This window comes from Ricinus communis, chromosome 4 (genome assembly GCF_019578655.1).
Source record: "Ricinus communis isolate WT05 ecotype wild-type chromosome 4, ASM1957865v1, whole genome shotgun sequence".
Taxonomy (NCBI): domain Eukaryota; kingdom Viridiplantae; phylum Streptophyta; class Magnoliopsida; order Malpighiales; family Euphorbiaceae; genus Ricinus; species Ricinus communis.
This window is the reverse complement of record NC_063259.1, coordinates 22,195,548-22,216,361: the sequence shown is the minus strand read 5'-3', so window position 1 is coordinate 22,216,361 and position 20,814 is coordinate 22,195,548. Positions and strand designations below refer to the sequence as shown.

General features: G+C 30.2%; 2 protein-coding genes and 1 long non-coding RNA gene across 4 annotated transcripts; all 3 read right to left on the bottom strand.

The window, feature by feature from the left end:
• Window positions 1–2,647: 2,647 nt before the first annotated feature.
• Window positions 2,648–8,601, bottom strand: LOC8275116. The gene is made up of 5 exons (XM_015723649.3): window positions 8,273–8,601; window positions 8,051–8,185; window positions 7,914–7,949; window positions 7,729–7,797; window positions 2,648–3,315 (listed from the first exon to the last, which is right to left on the bottom strand). The coding sequence occupies exons 1-5, from the start codon at window positions 8,465–8,467 to the stop codon at window positions 2,920–2,922; spliced, it is 831 nt and encodes a 276-aa protein (XP_015579135.1). The 5' UTR covers window positions 8,468–8,601; the 3' UTR covers window positions 2,648–2,919.
• A 2,214-nt stretch (window positions 8,602–10,815) lies between these two features.
• LOC125369729 lies at window positions 10,816–12,235 on the bottom strand. Its single transcript, XR_007215424.1, has 2 exons — window positions 11,815–12,235; window positions 10,816–11,308 (listed from the first exon to the last, which is right to left on the bottom strand). It is a non-coding gene; the product is annotated as an uncharacterized LOC125369729 (long non-coding RNA).
• A 1,486-nt stretch (window positions 12,236–13,721) lies between these two features.
• LOC8275118 (origin of replication complex subunit 4) lies at window positions 13,722–19,572 on the bottom strand. Of its 2 annotated transcripts, none has more exons than XM_048373436.1 (17): window positions 19,410–19,572; window positions 18,703–18,833; window positions 18,448–18,538; window positions 18,281–18,337; window positions 17,803–17,850; window positions 16,963–17,013; window positions 16,833–16,876; window positions 16,685–16,748; window positions 16,390–16,476; window positions 16,106–16,197; window positions 15,931–16,012; window positions 15,419–15,504; window positions 15,207–15,316; window positions 14,733–14,825; window positions 14,595–14,659; window positions 14,364–14,507; window positions 13,722–13,991 (listed from the first exon to the last, which is right to left on the bottom strand). In XM_048373436.1, the coding sequence occupies exons 2-17, from the start codon at window positions 18,810–18,812 to the stop codon at window positions 13,944–13,946; spliced, it is 1,272 nt and encodes a 423-aa protein (XP_048229393.1). In that variant the 5' UTR covers window positions 18,813–18,833; window positions 19,410–19,572; the 3' UTR covers window positions 13,722–13,943. The 2 variants fall into 2 exon arrangements, with proteins under 2 accessions (XP_048229393.1, XP_048229394.1); XM_048373437.1 differs by having other exon boundaries at window positions 13,722–13,962.
• Window positions 19,573–20,814: the final 1,242 nt, after the last annotated feature.

Sequence of the window (20,814 nt, the reverse complement as noted above, 5' to 3'; positions counted from 1 at the left end):
AGATTTCATTATTTAAAGTAATCAGCAGCCTCACTTATTTATTAAATTGTCACTCAATTTGTCTGTTGCGAGAGTTGCTCTATATGACATATCTGTGCATATTTATCATAACAGTAATAATCAAATGAAGTAATAGTAAGTAAAAACTACTATGTTTGCCATTTCATTCATTCATCATCAACTACTGTAAAAATCAAATACTCATTTATCATTTCATTCATTCATCATTAAAATACATAAGTAACAATAGTTGTAAATACTACTGTATCCAAAGTACATCTTTAAGTTAAGCTAACAAAATTATATCTTCTAAATAACAATCCTAGCCACACCATAACAATCAAGCTTAGACAGGTCCCTTCTGCACTTCATGCTCCTTCTTTCTTCTTTCATTTTCTGCAGCTTTGAATTTAGCAAACTAATCCATTCTTGTACTCATTCAGCAGCTCAGTTGTAAGGTCAGATTCACCACTATCCATTCTTAAGTTAATAAAATGACAAATGAAGAACCTGTACAAGAAAAAACCTTCATTACAACTAAAAACATATCAATGTAAGCTAAGAGAGCATCCCCAAAACTTACTATAAGAGAGCATCCCTAAAACTTGCGCCCGAATTTCCTTTCTGTTCGACAGACGAAGCTTCACTTTCAATTGTTTTTGGCAAAGCTTCACTTGCCATTCCACATGCACATATAGATCAGTGGCTCAACTTTAACACTAAACACACTTTCAGTTGTTTCTTGCTCCATTTATTCGACAAAATAAAGAACAAGGAAGCTACAAAATCGATTATTAGAGAAAGTAAATCGATCCAAATAATAAAAACTAGGTTTCATAAATTGGAAATTTTTCTGATTTAGGGTTATTTATTTGGGGTTGAGATGTTGTTAATTGCTGACTTGGATAAAGTAAATGACTCAGCAACAGATGTGGCAAGTGGTGTGTTGTCCTTCATAAATCCGGCAGCCACATCAGCAAATAACTATTGGATTCCTCATTGGTACTAGCGGAAGAAACAAAAATAATAGAAGTGATACCAAAAAGAAACAAATTAAAGGTTTGGTACTAATTGAATATAAGTGCGAAGGTTTGGTACCAGCGGGGCATTTAACCCGGTCGTGTCTTAATACCTGAGTTTAGTAAAAATATTTTAAGCAAATCCTCTTAAGCTTGTAAATAATCGAGCTTTAATCCATTTTCTCCAATATACTTTTCACTATTATAAACATTTATTAATATTTTCAATAATTTTTCATCCTCAAATACAGTCCACTTTCTTTTCTTTTTTGCTTTTAGATGAAGAAGCCATTCTGCAAAGACTAAAAATACCAAAACCAGAGTTTTACACAAAATTTTGAACGAAGCTAATTACGTACTCGTTATTTCTAACAACTTTTTTTTATGATTTCCTATAAATCTAAACATCAAATTAATGTTAAAAGAAAATAGGCACTAATTATTATTTTGAGAAAAAACCCTAATAAAAGAAATTATTAAAAGATTTATCCAGGAATTCAATAATAAAAAAGAACTTTAATTCAACAATACAAATTTAAATCCCAAAACTTTTAAAATATTTTAATGATATTTAATAAAATGAATAATGTAAAAATAATTAATACAAAAACAATACTCTAAAAAATTATAGTTCAAGCCAGAGGTTGATATAGACTAGATGAAATAATTCACTAGACATTTTAAGAGCAAAAAAAAAAAAAGATATATAAGTTTTATATACAGGGTAAAGAGTGTTTAAGTAATTTAATTAATATAATAATAATTTATTTATCTGATTAAACAATCCTACCAAATATAAGATTACAAAGTAAAATTAATTAATACTATAGGTTAAAATATTGTACTAAACAAGGTTTAACATAGATAATCCTATAGCTTCACTATATATAAGTTTCTAAGATATAAATTTCTTTTAATATATATATTTATTTTTTATATAATGGATTAATAAGTTACATTTCTAATTAAATAATAATTCTAATTCTAAAAATATTATTTTAATTTTACTATTGTATTAACTAATAAATTATTTTCTAATTAGAAAATGATTCAAATTCTAGAAAATAATATTTTAAATAATATCTTTAATATTATATAAACTAATAAGTTAGTTTTCTAATTATAAAATAATTTTTAATTTTAAAACAGTATTATCAACTATACTAATAAAATTCATTTATATAATACTAAATTAATAAATATTTTTAAAATTATTTTTATATTATTATACAAATAAAATCTTAAAATATAAAGAGAAAACATTTCAAAATATTTAATTTATTATTATACTTTAAAATATTTTAAATAATTAAAAATTATTAAAAAAATTATTAAATTTTATTTATAAACTTATTTTATATTATTATTTATAATTAAAATAATAGCAAAATTTGGCCAACAACTAGTTTAATCTAAAAAGTTTAACATGTTAATTCATTTTTTCTAATTAATCATCCATTTTTTAACAAGAACTTCAGAACTATTTAACTATATATCGTGTTGGGCTACCCTAAACAAATAGTTACAATTTGATTAATGGAACAAACAGTGATATCAGGTATCATCTGTATCATTATGAAAATGGATATGGACATGAATGCCTTAGTTTAAATACATATGCGAATGAATAGAAAGAAAAGTCTCTGTATTATGATATTTATACAGTAGCATACTGTCACAACATACAACAAGAACATAAAAAAGGAAGGTTGGAACCATCAATAAAGTTCTCCATATTTTCAAAGCTCAAGTGCTCTCAACTCTCTATCCTACCCAAGTCCGAAACCCTGCTGCCTACTTTGCTCACCTACAATCTCTCCCAATTCTCATCTATGCTTATTTAGTTCGACTTCATCAAGCAAGTTAACTAAGTGTCGCGCGACTTGGCTAACCTCTAAGCTCAAATTTCGTGACAATACACTTCCAAACTAACAAAGAAACCTAACAAAGCACCGGCAATGACTTCAACTTCAGTGTGGCCAATGGATTCTTTCAACAGGGCTGAAGTTTTCAAGGCATCTCCTGTTTCTTCTTCAAGTTCGTCAGCTGATGTGCTCGAAGACATCAGCATTTGATTTCCTCGTCTCATTTTATTTTCTGATTGAAGTAATAGAGGTGCATTTGTTGATTTTGCCACAAAAGGTCTTCCCTCCTTCGACAGTAAAGAATCAAGGCCTTCCCCCTGTTGAGAAACTTTCAGATCATCTCTATCCTTGGAGACCAGTGAGTAGAGTTGTGTCTTGGATTGCACTTTGTTTAGTAGTTTTGCATGATTTCCAACTTCTCTTCTCACTCGCTGAGAAAATAAAGCAGAGTAGTATGAAGTATTAAGTTTCAATATCAAAAAGAAAACAACGGATGATTTATAGTAGGAACAATTTTGTTGGATCTTTCTCAAATTGAAACTTGAGCTAGGCATCCTTCTGATATATAGCAGTATGATACACACACACACACACACACACACAAGAGAGAAACGTTGAGGTATAAGAAATTGAAAGCAAGAGAGAAAAGGGTCGAAGTCTAACTAATTTTTTCTTATCCTAACTGCCTCCGAAGAAGCTAAATAACTAGGTTTCCACATCATGCAATTCCAGGCATTCCAAGTTTGATTCCGTAATAAAAGACATTGAAATGAATCTCATTCTGATCCACATGATTTATTCCATTAAAATCCCACCACCTAGATAACAGATTGACTTTCCTTTATAATGAACAAAGAAATTAGAAAAAGTTAACTGGCAAATTGGGTCCAGCAAACAAAATTAACAAACTGTATTTTTCTGCAATATCAATTCTTTTATATATCTGCCAAAAGTAAGATGAAGACATGTCGCAAAGCCTTGAAGGCACTTAAGACAAATTATTTCAAATTATGTGATGTGTACCGTGGCTCAGCCAATAAGGCAAAGAAACACATCATTTCAGATTATTTGATGTGCATTGATGGCTCAGTGTGAAGAATTTGCATTTGCAAATAGTAAAATGCCACTGAAAACAAAGCTATGGTTTATCTAGATGAATGGAGTTAAACAAAAGACATTCTTTAATTTTACTGAATTTAGATTTGATTCTGTAAGTGTCACATTAAACATGTCAGCATGCAGCAAGCTGGACCACTAAAAATAGTTGCAGTTGCAAGTAAAGAAAAGCTTTTATTGCAGGCCTAACAAAAAGGTCGTAGCTGGGTACTATATAAATATTTTATTAGATCTTTTCTTTGGTAAAAAAAAAAAATGCGATATACGTTAATGGAATAGACATTCAGTGACTAGTGAAACCAAAAGAAGATTACAAATGTAGGCTTATCGCCACCAGAATGAATATCTAGGAGGGTCTTAAAGTGTTAAAGTAAAAATGTCAGGTAGTTGAAGTTCTGAGTGATATGAATTGAAGTAGGGCAAAAGAAAGGGGGAAGAATTAGTGGTTCCAAAAGCAGGGAGATAAAGCAAGGTTGGCAGCCATAAACAGCAGGATTTAATACTTGGTAATAGCTGTTACAACTAGTGTTCTTACAACTGGACTGGAGTTTGTGTTGGAAATATGAGATAGAGACATTTCATTGTCAAAATCTATTTTAGTTAAAAAGGAATGGACATCCTTCTTTTAAGGAGAAGAGCAGGTAAGTGTAGTTGTGGAGTAGGAAACTTTCTCTTCCTATAAAAAGAGGCATGCTGCAACAAAGAAAAAGTGAGAAGAAAAATAGAGTGATGGAAATGGCTAAGAAAAAGAAAAAAAAAAGTTGTTGTCTTTGTTTCATGTTTTGAGTTTGTAAATCTGCAGTTCATGAATTTGCAGTAATAGATTCATGTTATTTCCTCTCTTCTCCAACTTGTGTTTTGTTAAGTTAATATTTCAAATTTCTGTTTATGTTTTGTGAAAGACTAAATGAATTTCCATTCCAAATTTCATCATGGTATCAGAGCCCAAATGATCTTTGAGGGGCCTATTATGTTTAAAAGAAAATACGCTCTGGTTTTCATCAAGTTGTTTTATTTGCTGTTATCATGCTTTTATTTTGTTCCTAGATCATGTTTTGAAAAATAGAAAAAAGGCCTATGTGTTTGATGTGCTCTGTTTTCCCAAACAAAAAAGGTGGTTTTTTGATTGTCCAACGTGAAGTTTTCAAAGTGAAGAGTTTCAAGTGTTTAAACCAAGAGATCCAACATGTCTATAAACTGAAAACTGAAATGTTGTTGAAAGAGACCTAAACAAGTCTTTAAACTGTAAGAATATGACGAACACCATCAAGTGTCTAAACTGAAAAATCAGAGAAAGACCATCATGTCTTTAAACTGAAGAAGACCTTCAAGTCTTTAAATTGAAATTTGTTGAAAGACCATCATGTCTTTAAACTGAAGAAGACCTTCGAGTTTTTAAACTGAAATTTGTTGAAAGACCATCATGTCTCTAAACTGAAATTGTAAGAAGGGACCTTTTCATGTACAAAAACTGGAAAAAAAAAAAATAAGATAAAGGTGTTGAAAGGGACCTGAGCAAGTCATTAAACTGCAGAAAACTTAAAGATATTGTAGAGACCAGAAAGTCTGAAAACTGCAAAGATGATGGAAGGACCTGCAAGTCTCCAAGCTGCCAAGAAAATTGATGGGGACCATCAAGTCCATAAACTGAATATATTTGAAGAGGACCAGCATGTCCATGAACTGAAATCTTGATGGGACCAACATGTCCCTAAACTGAAAATTTGTTAAGAGGACCAACAAGTCCTTAATACGAAATTTAATAGGATCTGTTGAATGTCATAAGCTATAATGTTGAAGAAGAAATCCTGAGTTTCACTCAAGGAGGAGATGATACTCCAAGAAACATTGATGTTGCTTGATGCTTCAACAAGAAGTCTTAAACTTGCAGCCATAGTTTCAAGAGAAGCTACAACTTGGAGAAATAAAAAATTATAAATCTCTACCAAAATCTTGTTATGTGCCCTAGCATAGGATCTAGTCACGGGTCGGGACAAGACACGGGAAGGAATTCTCTTTTTCCCTTGGCTGTGTTCCCACCTTTCTTTGAAGAATCTATGCTGGCAGCCAAGAGACCTGTCCTTGACAGAGTCTAAGGCGTGTCTGCAATTTTGATAAAATGCAGGTCCTAACTAATGAGTTAGGTGTAAACTCAAGGGTAACTAGTAATTAACACTATTTACATTTGAAAGACATGTCACCTTAGCAGCCAGAAGAAAAATTTCCTAAAGTCATGCTTTCTTGATTTCACCTGCATGAAATCTAATTTTTCTTATTGCTATATATTAATATCTTTAATGAGAAAGTTCTTCTAAGGCCAATTTCTGATGCATCACAATTGATTAAACAGGTAAATCTAGCAAAACCCCCTCACTATGAAAACATGCTGCCCCATCAAAATAGAGAAACAATGGGATAGAGAGAGAAACTAGACATAGCAGTACGCAGTAGCCACATTGTTGCTGCAGAATCAAAATTATCAAAGAGCAGACAAATTTAAACAAAAGCTAGAAGGGTATATCAAGCCATAAAAGGAAATATTTTCAAGGGAGATTAGTATCGCAGTTTCAGTGATGTACTCTGGAAGAGTACGAAGAGGTCAATAAAGAGTTGAGTAAGTTTATTGTTTTCTTGCAGAAGAAGTCTCATGTTTCTGAAAGTCCAGAGCTTTTCTCCAATGAAAGGGGACAGAGAAATGGAAATCTTATACAGAAGCTAAGTACAAGGAATGCATGGTATGCCAGAACAAGCTTGTTAAGGTAGTCTCCACCATGCAACCGCTAAAAATGTGCCATTGAGTTTACATGCAAATGAATGATGGAGAATGAAAAATACAGATACCAAAGAAATGCTGAAGAGGATGCACGAGCCTGAAGAATAACATAGAAACAAGCTTGAATAGACCCTCAGGGTCTTTATTAAAAACCAGGATCAACTTGCATTTGTCAATTAAGATGGCTTGAAAAGGTGCATCTTCTACTTGGCTCAGCATAGATGCGCCTTCCAATAGCCTCCTAGTTTGACAATGAAAAGAATCATATGGCTTTATGCCTAGAACACTTAATTCCCTATATTTATCACCAGTCTAGAACTATCAAATCTTGTCCAATGCAAATTTAGCATTTTGTCTCCACCACAAGAAGAAGTTATTTGCAGCTAAAGCAAGCTTCAATCTAGCATTGATTTGATATAGATCATTTCCCACAAGCTCTTGGGAAATTATTTCTGAATGGCTTGTTCCATTCTGAGTGATTCTAATAAACTTTGTTTTTGTTATCATAGCAGATATTGAGCGACTCATACAATATGGGAGTTACAGAATTATATTACTTGTGTACATTAATCATTTTGTTGTTTATACTCCATTGGGACTGAATGAGCACTATTCATCAAAAGTGAAAGTCCAAGAGCAACAAAAGTTGATAGATTACCATCAAGAACGTAAATCCTGATTTATACAATCATATCATACATACTAAGATAGTTTCATTGATAAGAAGAAAGAAGGTAGGATATACAGCCAAAATCCAGCATATCCAAACTGAAATTTAAGTCCCATATCCATGATAATATGATGCATAAAGCAAGAAGCAAGATATCATCAAGTCACAAAGCAATATTAATCCAATATTCCTGAGTAAGAAGAAATACCTCATGAAAAGAGCAAGTTAAAGTAGACAAGCATGCTGTAAAGCAGTAGCCAGTAGATATCTTATGGGATTGAATACCTTAGCGTCATACATGACAAGGCCAGCATAAACCACTGTAAGGCCAAAAATAGAATCCGAGAAGCCCCTGCAATTAAATAACAGAAATATTGATAATGTAAGAGTGCATTGATTCATAAAACTTACAATATATACTATTTAATTCCAAAATAAGCAAAAGCAAGAGCAGTCAGGCAGATTACCTCCTCAAGGGCAAGACATGTAGCAGTAGCTATAACGGCCTATATGCAATCAATCAATTAACAGCAAGTATGAGTAATCTTTTCTTGTTATAACAGCAGGAAACAAAAAGATAAAATAGTAAAAGAATAGAAGAACTTACTGAGGAATGAGTAGAAGGGAAGCCGCCAGCCTGAACTGCAGCTTTAAGGTCAAAATCTTTCCCATATAAAAGTAAGGAAGTGAATGGCTTAGAGAGCTGACCAATGGCTACTGATACACCAGCTGCTATCAATACCTTTATTAAAACAACAAAATGCCATCAATTACAAAGAGAAAATGCCAAAAATAAATTGTGGGTATTGCAAAAATCGAGCATATAAACCTTGTTGTGAGTTATTTCAGCAATATCTTGAAGACCCAGTTTGTAGAAGCAAGCGAATTTAGCCTTGCTACATGACTTTCTGGGCATGCTAAGACTGTACTTGCAATTGAAATCTGAAAGAGGCAACACCAGTTTTTGAGAAAATAGAGGAGTTGAGTTTGGATAAGAAGCGCAACTCCAACACTGTAACACCATTCTCTCTCTCTCTTTCTAACTGAACATCAACCGTCGAATATTCAGCTCATACCTGGCTAAGCTTCATTAACCGTGGTTCCGGTTCACAAAAAGTTATGTGGTTCTTGAAATCGGCGATTTTGGTTTATGATTTCAATTCGGATCTATTTCAATCAGTCTAAGAAAATAATAACTAATTTATTCAATAAAAATTAAATAAAATATTTTAAGTGATAATGTAGAATAGACTGTAAAAGATAATGTTAATAAAATATTGTATAAATATTTTTATATGAATTTTTTTATTTTTATATTTAAACAAAAAATTTCAATTTTTAAAATCGACGGTCCAAATTCTAATTAAAAAACTGACCTATATTCTAATTTTAAATTTGAATGATTTATATTATATTTTCACTAGCATACTTTTAGATTCATATGGATTCGCGGCCAAGACTACATGAATGTATGGTGTAAGGATAAGCTATTAGATTATATTACAATTAAATTTATTAATAAGTGAATTATTTTTGTAGATTATGAGATTATTCTTCTGTAATTTTTATTTTATCATTTATTTAAATGTAATATTTACTAATAAAGTAAACATTTATAATGTGTTTTCTAGATTTATTCTCAAGTTATAGTTAGGTGTTTTATTTATTTTCCTTTTTATTAAGAATATACAATAATTTGAATTTTATTTTAATTAAATATTATTTTTAAAAGTATTTCAGTAATTTAATCTTTTACTAGAACATTTAATATTCAAAGTATGTTAAAGGATGTAATTTTTCTATCATTAATTATACTTAAATTGTATGTTTTCTTAAAATTATTTTATCTCAATATATTGAATTTTATTTTATTTCTATTTTAAATTGTTTTGACGTATAAATATATTATTTAATTATTAATTTTGAAAAATCATAAATAAATAAATTATATTTTTTAATGATTCAGATATTAGAAATTAATGATTTAAAATTTAGTTAAATACTAAAAAATTAAGAAATTATCATTTACTTTCCACAAATACTGCAGTAATAATTTTAAATAAGGAGTGACCAATTATAAATTTTGCATTGTACTAAAATATCAAGAAAGATCCCTCTTTTTATCTCATCCCCTCTCTCCTTGATGTACACGTTGCCGCCTCTCCCTCTCCTCGACTGTCCCAACTCCAGCCACCGTTGGCCATAAAACTCCAGCCAGAAGGACTTCTCGACGCTGCCAGCTCTCCGTCACCACTGGTTTCACCCAAAACGGCTGGCAAACAGCGGAGTAAGGAGGAGAAAATCTAGCAATCGTTTCCACCATTGGAACACTTCCGATTGTCATTTTCTGGGTGATTGGAGGCTCATAATCAACTCCCTACTCCTAAAAATCTTAGGACGAACGACAACCTTTAACGTTCGGGTCTTGCCGATGAACAGAGTTAGCTTGGATTTAAAGCTTTTGAAACCCCGCTTCGCGATCTACGTGTTGGTAGGCTCGGATAAAATTTCATCGCTATTGAAAATTTTCGGCGATTAGACCCGGTGGCCTCGGGACGCGCATGCCGATGGTCTCGACCTTCTGAACTCCTATGTGATAGTGTCATATTTTGTTTCTGATAAGGCTGTCGATCAAAAATAACCTAACTAAATCTTCTAACCATATAGTCGGTCAAGTAAGGTCGAATCCTCGCATACTAAAGTAATAAAAATTAGTTAATTTTAATTTTAATTAATGCTAAGTAAGTAATCAAATCAACAATTGATGAAGAATTAATCTAAGTCTAATTAATACAATTAATTAAAATGAGAATAAATTCAAGGATAAAAAGCACATAGAGTTAAGTATCTCCACTAGCATAATTAACACAAAGATAATTTCCTACTTCAAACTAATTAAATAAATGTTCATAAGAAAAGGTAAACTCTATATAATACCATAGATCTCTCCCGAGTATCAATGGCTTTCCTAATATTCAATTAAAACCTACTCTTGTGGAATCATGCAAATTAAAGATATTAAACTCAATATCCTGACTTCCTAACAATCCATTCTACCTACTCCCGTAGAGAATTTCATGTCCTTAATTGAAATATTCAAATTCGTCAAACCCAACTCCCGTTATGATAAAGACAATGGAATTATAACAATATTAATTATCCCTAATCTAGTATTGGAATATGCACAATCCATTTAGCAAGAGCAATTAAATAATTAATTTGGAAAATTGAAAGAACAATTCATACATCAATCACGGCATACATCAATCACGGTTAGGTTCACTTAACCCTAGATTAGAAAACTACTCACTCATGATAATTAAATAAACAAAATAGATTATAAAAGAGAAACATAATTAATAACAAATTAAAAAAGAAAAGAGAAATACTTGGATTGATAATTGAATGATAAGGTCCTTAATAAATCTTTAAAGCACAAAGGAAAGTAACGTACAATAGAGAAAAACGCTGCCAAAAACTAAGGAGAAAAAAAAAAGAAAAAAGGAGAGAATCTTAAGTCCTCTCAACAAGCTATTTATATGATAGAATATCTGCCATTTAGGCTAGGTTGGCACCCTAAAAATAGACTAAACAAGCGTCTAAAACGCAGCTTGAAGATCCAGCACGGGCAGGCCGCGTCGTGGCATTGTAGGCCGCGGGAAGGGGGCGGAGTGGACTATTTCTTTGCTTTATTGTTGGCCTTGAAAGCTAAGTCGCGGAATAGCTTCAGACGCCGCGGGATAGCTTCCCTTGCTCGTTTTGCGATATAAAATCCTCTTAGGCATGAGTATCTCTTTGACATCATGCTTGACCATGAACGACTCTACAAACATCCTCGCCAATGCTTAGCAACTCGAGCCAATTCCTACAAAAAGAAAATAAAACGAACCTGAGGAGAGAAATATCGAAAACAACGAATAATAGTTCTAAAAGATTAAAAATGTAAAGCAAACATGAAGAACAATGTATTTATATAGCATATAAAATCATATATTATTGCGTTTTCAAATTTTCCCACTCTTAACCTTTACTCGTCCTCGAGGAAATAAAATAAAAAAAAAAAACTATACTAATAAAGCAATAAAATCCTAACTAACCGTCGTAGGAATCACGGTTGCACTTAGCATGTGAAACAAGCCCTTTAAACCACTAGGTTACCCTAGTGGACAAGTAAGTTCTCGTGAAGGTTTTTAGATGGCATACCTACAAAGCCGAATAATGAACATCCAAACCAATAAATTCAATCAAGTAACAATTATGAAAACTTAAAATCATTTTAGGAACGATGTTAATATCACAAATCAACGAACATGGAATGAAACCGTAAGTTGATAGCATCTCACTTTAGGCATATGCATGTAGCTTCCTTACCGCTTCCTTCCCCTAACTTAGGCATATGCATGTAGCTTCTCACTTTAGTTCTGTAAAAGAAAACAAATTGAGCCTCTCATGTGTTTAAAAGGGTAGCAGCATCATCACTCAACCTATTCTTCGTTCACGCGCATCAACATTTTGTAGTCTTCCTCTTTAAACTTGCCTCTCGTCTTTCTCCATTTATTTTGGGGTGGCACAAACACGGAGGTCATGAGTTCCTTGTAATAGGGTAGGCTTGGTTAGAATAGGGTAAGACGACATCATTTAAAGAAAACTCGGTCGAATATATACTTTGCTCGCTGACATAATATTCGATTATTAATAATGTAATAATTATAAATTTAGTATCTAATTTTAATATTTAAAATTATTAATTTATATATATTATAGTATTTTTTATAAATTCTATGAATTAAAATAATTATTTAATTTATTTCATGTATGAAATAGTTTAAATATTTTTATTTATAATTTTTTTTCTTTTTTTTCTGTTTTTCTTAATTTCTTTTATCTTTTTTAGTTTTTATTAAATTTTATTTTAGCATCAAAAGAAAATATTATATTAAAATTTTTATTTTTATTTTTATTTCTTTTAAATTTACTCATCATTTTAAAAAAATATATTTAATTTAAATAATTTAATATCTTTATCTTTCTCTTTTTATTGTTTTGAGGTGAAAGAACATATTGTATTTATATTTTTTGAGGTAAATATAAGAAAATAAAAGAATAAGTAAATAAAATCTAATTTTCTTAATATTTATTTGAAAGGATGAGAAAAATAAAATACTTTTATTTTTTTCTTTTAATCTTTTGAGAAACAAATAAAATTTAAAAGAAAGGTGTTGAAAATGGATAAACATAAGATAGAAAAGAAAAGAGAAAATAAAAGAAATATGATATTATTTTAAAAAAAGATATTTAAGTCAATATATTATTCAAACTAAGTCAAATAAGCCCTTTAACTTGTAAATCCTGCTATTGAATATTTTTAACAAATTCAAATATTTAATTGCAAAAAAAAATAGTTTAGACATCAAAATAAAAAAAATAATAAAAAAATAAAAATGCTAAATTTGTAATCTTCCCATCAATAATTAAAACCTTTTAATTTGATTTCAAAAACAAAACCTTTTAATTTACAAATTCTATATTTAGTATTAATAGTAATTGATTGTGTTATATTATAAAAATATAAGCTTATGCTCTTCATTTTTTATAAATAGTTCTATTTATCTACACTAATCTCTTGTAAAAATAAATTTTTCAATATCTACTCATGATGTATTTTTATACAATCTTTATATTCTATTATATGCTCTAAATATAAATAAATATAAATTCATATATACATTTAATTATATTACAATTCAATATTTTCTTTAATAAATTTAAGAAAATATATTTATTTGTATATATTTAAAAAGAAACAGTATAATTATATATTTTTATTTATATATCAAACTAATTCATTCATATTCATTAGTCATAAATATCTGAATATATGTTAACTATGTCATATTAAAATATAAAATAATAATATATATGTGTCATTCTTCTATGCATTATGCAGTACATACATAGATTAGTATTACTAGTATGCTAATCATGCATTACACTATTGTTATTACTATTGTAGTAATTATATATCTATTGTTATTATTATTTTAGTCATTATATATCTAACAAAAGCCACATGTATCAAAAAAAAATTATATATAAAAAATTATATATATAATTATACTAATAAGATTTATCTAAACATTCTTTTTAATTAACTAGTTTTCATAATAAATAATAATAATTCCTGTGATGGTCAATATAGTTTTCGCTCTTAAAGAAACTCATGATTTTTAATTGATTTGCTAAAAGATCGTGAGTAATTAGTGTACTTATGAATCTAATGATAGTGGAAACAATATATTAAGAACTGAGGCATCAAGATTTAAGTATAAATACAATGAGTTATAACAGTACCCTGCCTGTACAGATTATTCCCAGAAAAATTGGCGCAGTCATCTTGAAAGACAGAATGGCTAACGTAAAATTCCACCTTCTCCAGTAAAAGCTACCAAGTTTGTGAAAGCTACCAAGTTTGTGGATGTGCCTCCACATCTAACGGTCGATTAGCTTTTGAAGAATGGTCTGCAAACAAGATCAAAGTTCACTGATGACTGGAACCTCGAAGAAAAAACACATATCCAATTAATGTTTATGTCCAATGTAGGATTCTGCTAAATATATGATATTAAATGGGCTACACTAATCGTGCAACGTAATTAGTTGATGGATTGTGTTTGTTATGTTATAAGTGTTACAACCCAAATTGCCAGCTCTCAAAAGGTCAAAGAAACTCTGAAGGTTAGAGCTGCAAATATGCACATCTCAGCAAACACTGATGATTTTCATAAATCCATGCATGATTGACTCGGTTAACTTGAAAAGATAATTTTATATGTTTCACCTTGGCAACTTGCAAAAATTCTGATGTCACAGTGCGGTTATAATTTAAATCTAGCCAAAATAATATTTTGGAGAGTACTTACAGGACAGGAACGATATGATTTCAGCCCCTCTTGCAGTTCAGCATATGAGATCAGAAGCTTCACTGGACGAAATTCAACAGATTGGTTCTGACCTCTGTTGTCCATGAAACATATTAATTCTCGCTGTAAAAGGCGTTCAAATGCCTGCAGAAGTTCAGACAAGAAGTTATCTAAAATTATGGGAGACAAACTGGGTGGAATAAGAGGAATTTCACTGAGGAATTCACGCACCCGTAAGCATACATTTCGTGCATAATAGTCAGATGTCTGGAACGAGTCGTGAATGCTTTTATACTCTGTCGCATGCAACAAATGAGCTAAGTATTGCATTTTTTAGCAACGATTGTAATATAAACATCTGAAACAAACCTTTCATCACAGAATTAAAATTATATGAACTTTGCTCTTTCACTTCCAACCGCTTCATGCATACAAGGAGATAGAGTTCTAAAATGGAGCAATCTGCTTGAACAAATGAGAAAAATAGAACAAGGAAAAGCAATTGTTGAATTGAAATAACAACGAAATTAATTACTATGCTTTCAGGTAAGCATCAGTTTTCAGAAGTTCAAGAAAACAATGTTACTCCATAAATTTACTCACCCTTGGTGGGAATGCATTCAACCATGAAATTTCTAATTAAATTGTCATGAATGGGTTATTCTCACATGTCATGCAAGGACTTACAATATGCAAAATATTATGGCACTATAAATAAGATAATTGAGCATGACACTGAGAAGAAAGAGAATGGATAGAGAATTTAAAGAGTGACAAGGTAAAAATAATGCTGCAAAGAGAAGGATGAGCAAAAAACAAATGCCAAGTTTCAGATCCTCAGACCTCTTATACATTCCTGCTTTGGCTGTCTTCGCATGCTTGAAAGTGCACTTTTGAAGTTCTCAAGTGATGGGAAGCCAGATTTCAATTCCCATTTAGAGATAGCAACAAATCTAGCATCAAATACTGACTTCAGAAGAGAATCAGGTATGAAATTTTGACAGCAGTAAACATACATAAATTTGATGCTTTGTGATACCAGATAATAAACTTACAGAAACTTCAGCAAATGGTTGACAGTATAATTGGAATTTAAATAAGTTGCAACAATTTCTTTGAATCTCTCATCTGCTAATATATTCTGTTAAAGTCAAGGACTCCTTTATTAATTAAGACAAAAGAAGCAATTGAAATGTAGGAGAATGACCCATTTGTAGCTGTGTAATGCATAATGAACCTTCCAAGAATATAGTAGTAGATGCTTAAGCAGATTATCTCACATACAGAACTAATTTAGAGGTCACTAGCTCCTATCTTTCAAGGTTCACAAGGGCCAATTCATAGGTTATTAGAACTAACAAAATCAGATTAAGATTTCACATTATTTATTGCTGTACTTCAAAATAATAATTAATGAACCTTCTAGAAGTGTTCGGAAACAATTCTTATTATTCAAGTAATGAGATAAAATGAAGATTCAGTGCATGTTAATTTGTATGTGAGTGTGAAACATACAAGTAAAAAAAATAACCAAGTGGATGGAAAGAATCACTTAGATAAAGGATACATGAAGCTTTCCATTGAATTGAGTAGTGTAGTCATGAGGAAAACTCGAGTCCATTGGCAAAGATAGAAGATGCTCCAACAACCTGCATATGCAAAAATAAAGAAAGAAAGAAAATTAGATTTCCATTGATCTGTTGAATGCATGTGGCTGTAAGGACTCATTTATAGAAAAATACCTTTCTACATCTACCATAGATGGAGGCAGAAACAATAGCTTTCTATGTGAAAAACGAGATCTGACTCTTTTCTCCAAAAGCTGATCAGCATCCTGCAGATATAGTTTGACTTTTCCAACAATTAAAATTATCATTATCTATTTTATTTTTAACTGGTGTAATTGCAGAATTTAAAGATAAGTACTAACAGGAGCTCCTACATTTCTTACAACAATTCTCGTTGCACTCTTAAAAGAAATTACTGAGAAAAATGCATAAAGGACAGAAATTAAAACTGGACATACCAGTCGGCAACTCACACCAATGACGATAGCTTGTGAAGTTACCGATTGCATTGCATCCAACAAGCTATAAAGTAACCGTTGTTTTCCCTGAAAAACAACAGAACAATAACATTAGTAGCATCATACTCTTTGATTTCAATCATGAAACACTTATTTTGATATGTGGCCCTAGGGTTTCTAACAATGGTCTCGTGGGGACAATTATCAAATAAAATGCAAAACCACAAGTAGAACTTGGGATATCAAACTAGCAATTGAGACATTAGAAAAAGGAAATGGCACGAGGCAATCTTACCTGAGCAAATAGGTCGAACTCGTCTAGTATAAAAATAATGGTTTTATGTGCTAATCCACACTCCCTGAAACAAGAAACAGCAAACCTATCAAATGTATATTTCAGAAAGATTTATGTGGGATTATGGGATGAAAGATTGTTTGCTTACTGCAGCACGGCTATCATGAACTGGGAGTTATCATCAAATGATGCCTATAAGGATTGTCTCAAAATCAAAAAATCTGAAGCTGTACATAATAAACTAAAAATTATAAGATCCAAAAGATTTGTTGGTTTACCGTCTTTGAGAATAATAAGTGATGCTCCATACATAGCTGTCTGGCAATTTCCTAATAAAAAGTAACCATTCAAACATACAAGACAATTATCACCAGAAAAATTGCAGGCAACATTTTACTTACATTGTCAATTAAACTGCTTCATGGGAGAACTGCAGATATAGACTAGTTATTAAAGCAAAATCTAATACAATTACACTAATGAGTGGCCAGACACAAATGGAAATGAACCAATAGACTGGCGCAGTCAGTAGTAAGCTCTCCCATTGTGGATGATTATAGATATACAATGACTCATTGTTGAGATAGATAGAATAATGGATAATCCGCCTCACTTATAATCATCAATCAGTTTTTAATGTACCCCTCAAAATCTAACTGCACTGTTCCAAGGCCTCTGATAAAGACCTTAGAAACACATTTTGGCAGTTGCTAATTTGATTAAAAAAAAGTTTCAATTATATAGAAATGCTTCCTTTGCATTATTGCTATATCCAAATTCACCGATAAATAAAAACCAAGCATTTATCAGAATAAGAAAAATTCAACAACTCTAATCCTATCAATTGCACAGGTGCTCAAGTACTAAAGCACTGTCTATATGAATAGTCTATTCCTTAAGCTGCACATGAACGATAAGGCCCTATGCATGATGGTCATTGTTATTTTTATCATGTATAATTTTTTTCCAAACATCTCCCCCTAGCTCCACCCATTATTCACAAGTTTTAAAAGTTTCACTCCAAACATAAGCACTGAGCTCCCTCCACCCATAATTCATAAGTATTTAACTTAAATAGGATGATAAAATGTCAAGAAAAGATGTCGAGGATATATGACCTTGAAAGCACAAATTTCGTCACTATGCAACAGCCCGTTCAGTTTGACCTGCAACACATAGACCAGTTGAAATCTAAATGAGAAGAACCACAGTTCTTATAAATAATAACTGTTTGCATTAACTGACAAGTAGAAATCAACTTATCGTATCTTGTATTGTACCTTATTTATAATGTGCTAAATAAAGTACATTGTTATTTTAATTGCTATCCTAAACCGTCTCAAAGGCACATCCTCTTAAGGTGCATAAGACAAATAAATTCAATCAACTGCATCATATAGTGCTTTATTCAATTGCTTCAGAAAATAAAACTCTCACATTCTCATTTGTTCAGCAAACATAACTATCCAATGGACAATTAAAGGGGAAAGGACGGCGATAAAACACATTATCATGCCACAAGTTTTAGGGAAACACTACCTCTCCACAATAACAAGCATGAATAACAAGTGGAAGAAGATAAAGAGAATTACATACTATAGATATAGTATCAGGATGCTCTTGCAATAAGTCGTTGAGAACAAGCTCCAACACCTAAGTGCACAATTCAAAATGTGAACAAGCATTATTTAATAAAATAAAGTCAAGAATTAATCTCTGACACCCCAAAGGTGAACAGTGCCTAATCAAACTAAAATCCATACAGCGATTTTCCCAGAACCACGAGGACCAAGAAGTAGAATTGAATTGTTGCATGCCTCCATGATTGAACTCGATATAATAAACTTTAACTTGCTGAAAATGCAAAATCCAAAGAAACCACAATATATCACGATAGAAGGATCTAAATATCGAAACTGCAGGATACTACTTTAAATTATGGACAGTTGAGTGAAGAATTTCTCTTGAATCACAAATTCTTTGTTAAATCTACGGAAGACTTTCTTGAAACTCCGTACCTGTAGTTTCCATCTGGAGAATCAGAGAGAGGCTTAAAGATATAATTAGGGTTACAGAGCCTGCCCCTTAGGAGAACTTGAGCTTTCTCTGCGTGGCTTTGGAATCCCATTTTGGGGATTATATATTTTAACTAAAACACAAGTGAAATGATCCACATTTTAGCATCAAGAGAAACCATATATTTCACTCTCTTAAGGCTCCTAGCACAAATTCAGAGAGAGAGAGAGGAGAATAATACAAAGTAATCAATTGAGTTCAAAAGAGAAAAACAAAGAAAAAATTCCATGTTAATAAGTTAATATGCATAATAGAAAAGATATCATGAACCCACTACACTCGAGCATTCATATAACACACAATTTGTCCTAAATCAACATTTAACTAAGCCAAAAAGAAAACAACAACAACAACAACAACATAACCTTTTATTAGGACATTAGTTTAAATCAAAAAACTTAACAAAAAAAAAAATAGCGTCAAAATTGAAAAATCGAGACCACAAAATCTTCAAAAAGTGAGAAAGATTTAAAATTTGTAGCATAAGAGACATTCAAACTGAAACATCAAAGTAAACCTATCCAACCCAGTTCACTAAACAAACTTAAAACCCCAAATTTAAAGAGCGAGCCTAAGGAATAGAAGCTAGTAAAGCAAAACCCAACTAAAAATTAAATCCAAGAGTTCAAAAAAAAAAAAGAACACGTACCAACAGTGACTTCAAAATCAATTATGATAATGAAAATCAGAGATGGGAGAGAAGGCTAGATGGTAGGTATTTCGGTGGTGGAAGCAGTTGATGTGTGAACTGACAGAAATGGCGGGAAATATCGAGATTAGGGTAAAGAACTCGGATCAGTATCAGGTTCGGATCAAATATTAAATGGTTTTTATAACAGATAATTACTATTTTCTATGTATTTTTATATTATATCTAATTATTTTTAAATATTTAAAAATTATAATCTTTTTATTCTATTATTTTATAAATTTACACTAAAAACTCTTAACATAATATAAATTTATAAATTTATAAATTTTTATATAAATTATTCTAATTTACTTATTATACTAAAATCTTCTTATCTAATTTTTAGATAAAAATTAAATATAATGTCTATGCAAAATAATTGCTAGCATTTTCAATTACTTTAATTTGTAGCATAATAAAATTCTAATAAAATTTAAATATTTTAACGATACTTATATTATTATTATTATTAATTATAATAATTTTTATAAGAAATTCAAAAATAAAGTATATTTTATCAATTTAGTCTTTTAATTGCATTGATTTTTAAAATGTAGTAAAATATTAATATAATAAATAAAATTATATATTACACTAAAAATTAAAGGCAAATAATATAAAATTAAATATAATTAACGATTATTTAATAAAAATTCTAATAAGATAAATTTTTAATATAAAATTACAAAATATAAAATATAAAATTTAAATATTATAAGTAGTATAATATAGAAAAACACAATGAGTGTATAGTAATTACTTTTTTTTTATAGATATACAAAAATGAGATGTAGCATGGCTAAATTTGAAAGAAAAATATTCATATAGTTTTTCTTTTAGAATTGTACTATTTATCCTTTGATATTTTATTGTATTATTTTAGTATATTTTTAATATCCATAAACATCTTTTCTAATTTTATCTTAATTAGATTTTCAAATAGTTAACTAAATTTTGATATATATTTTATATATTATAATATATTTTTAAAATATATATTTTTATATTATTAAAACAAACTAATTGATATAAAATATATAATATCATTCGATTCAAAAATATTAATTATAAATATATAAAATATAAATAATAAATTTATCTCATTTAGCTGATTTTATGGTAATATAACATATTTAACTGATTTTATTGTAATATAAATTAAAATAATAAAACAATAAATTACTAATATCTTTTTAAGTACATTTTTATTATTTTTTATTTGATGAAATTTAAGAAATATAAAATAAAAATTAAATTTATAATAATATAAACTAAAAAATATCATATATTTTTTTTATTAAATTCTAAAAGATAAACTACATAAATTTAAAATTAAAAAAAAAATACTGAAAAAGGTCATAAA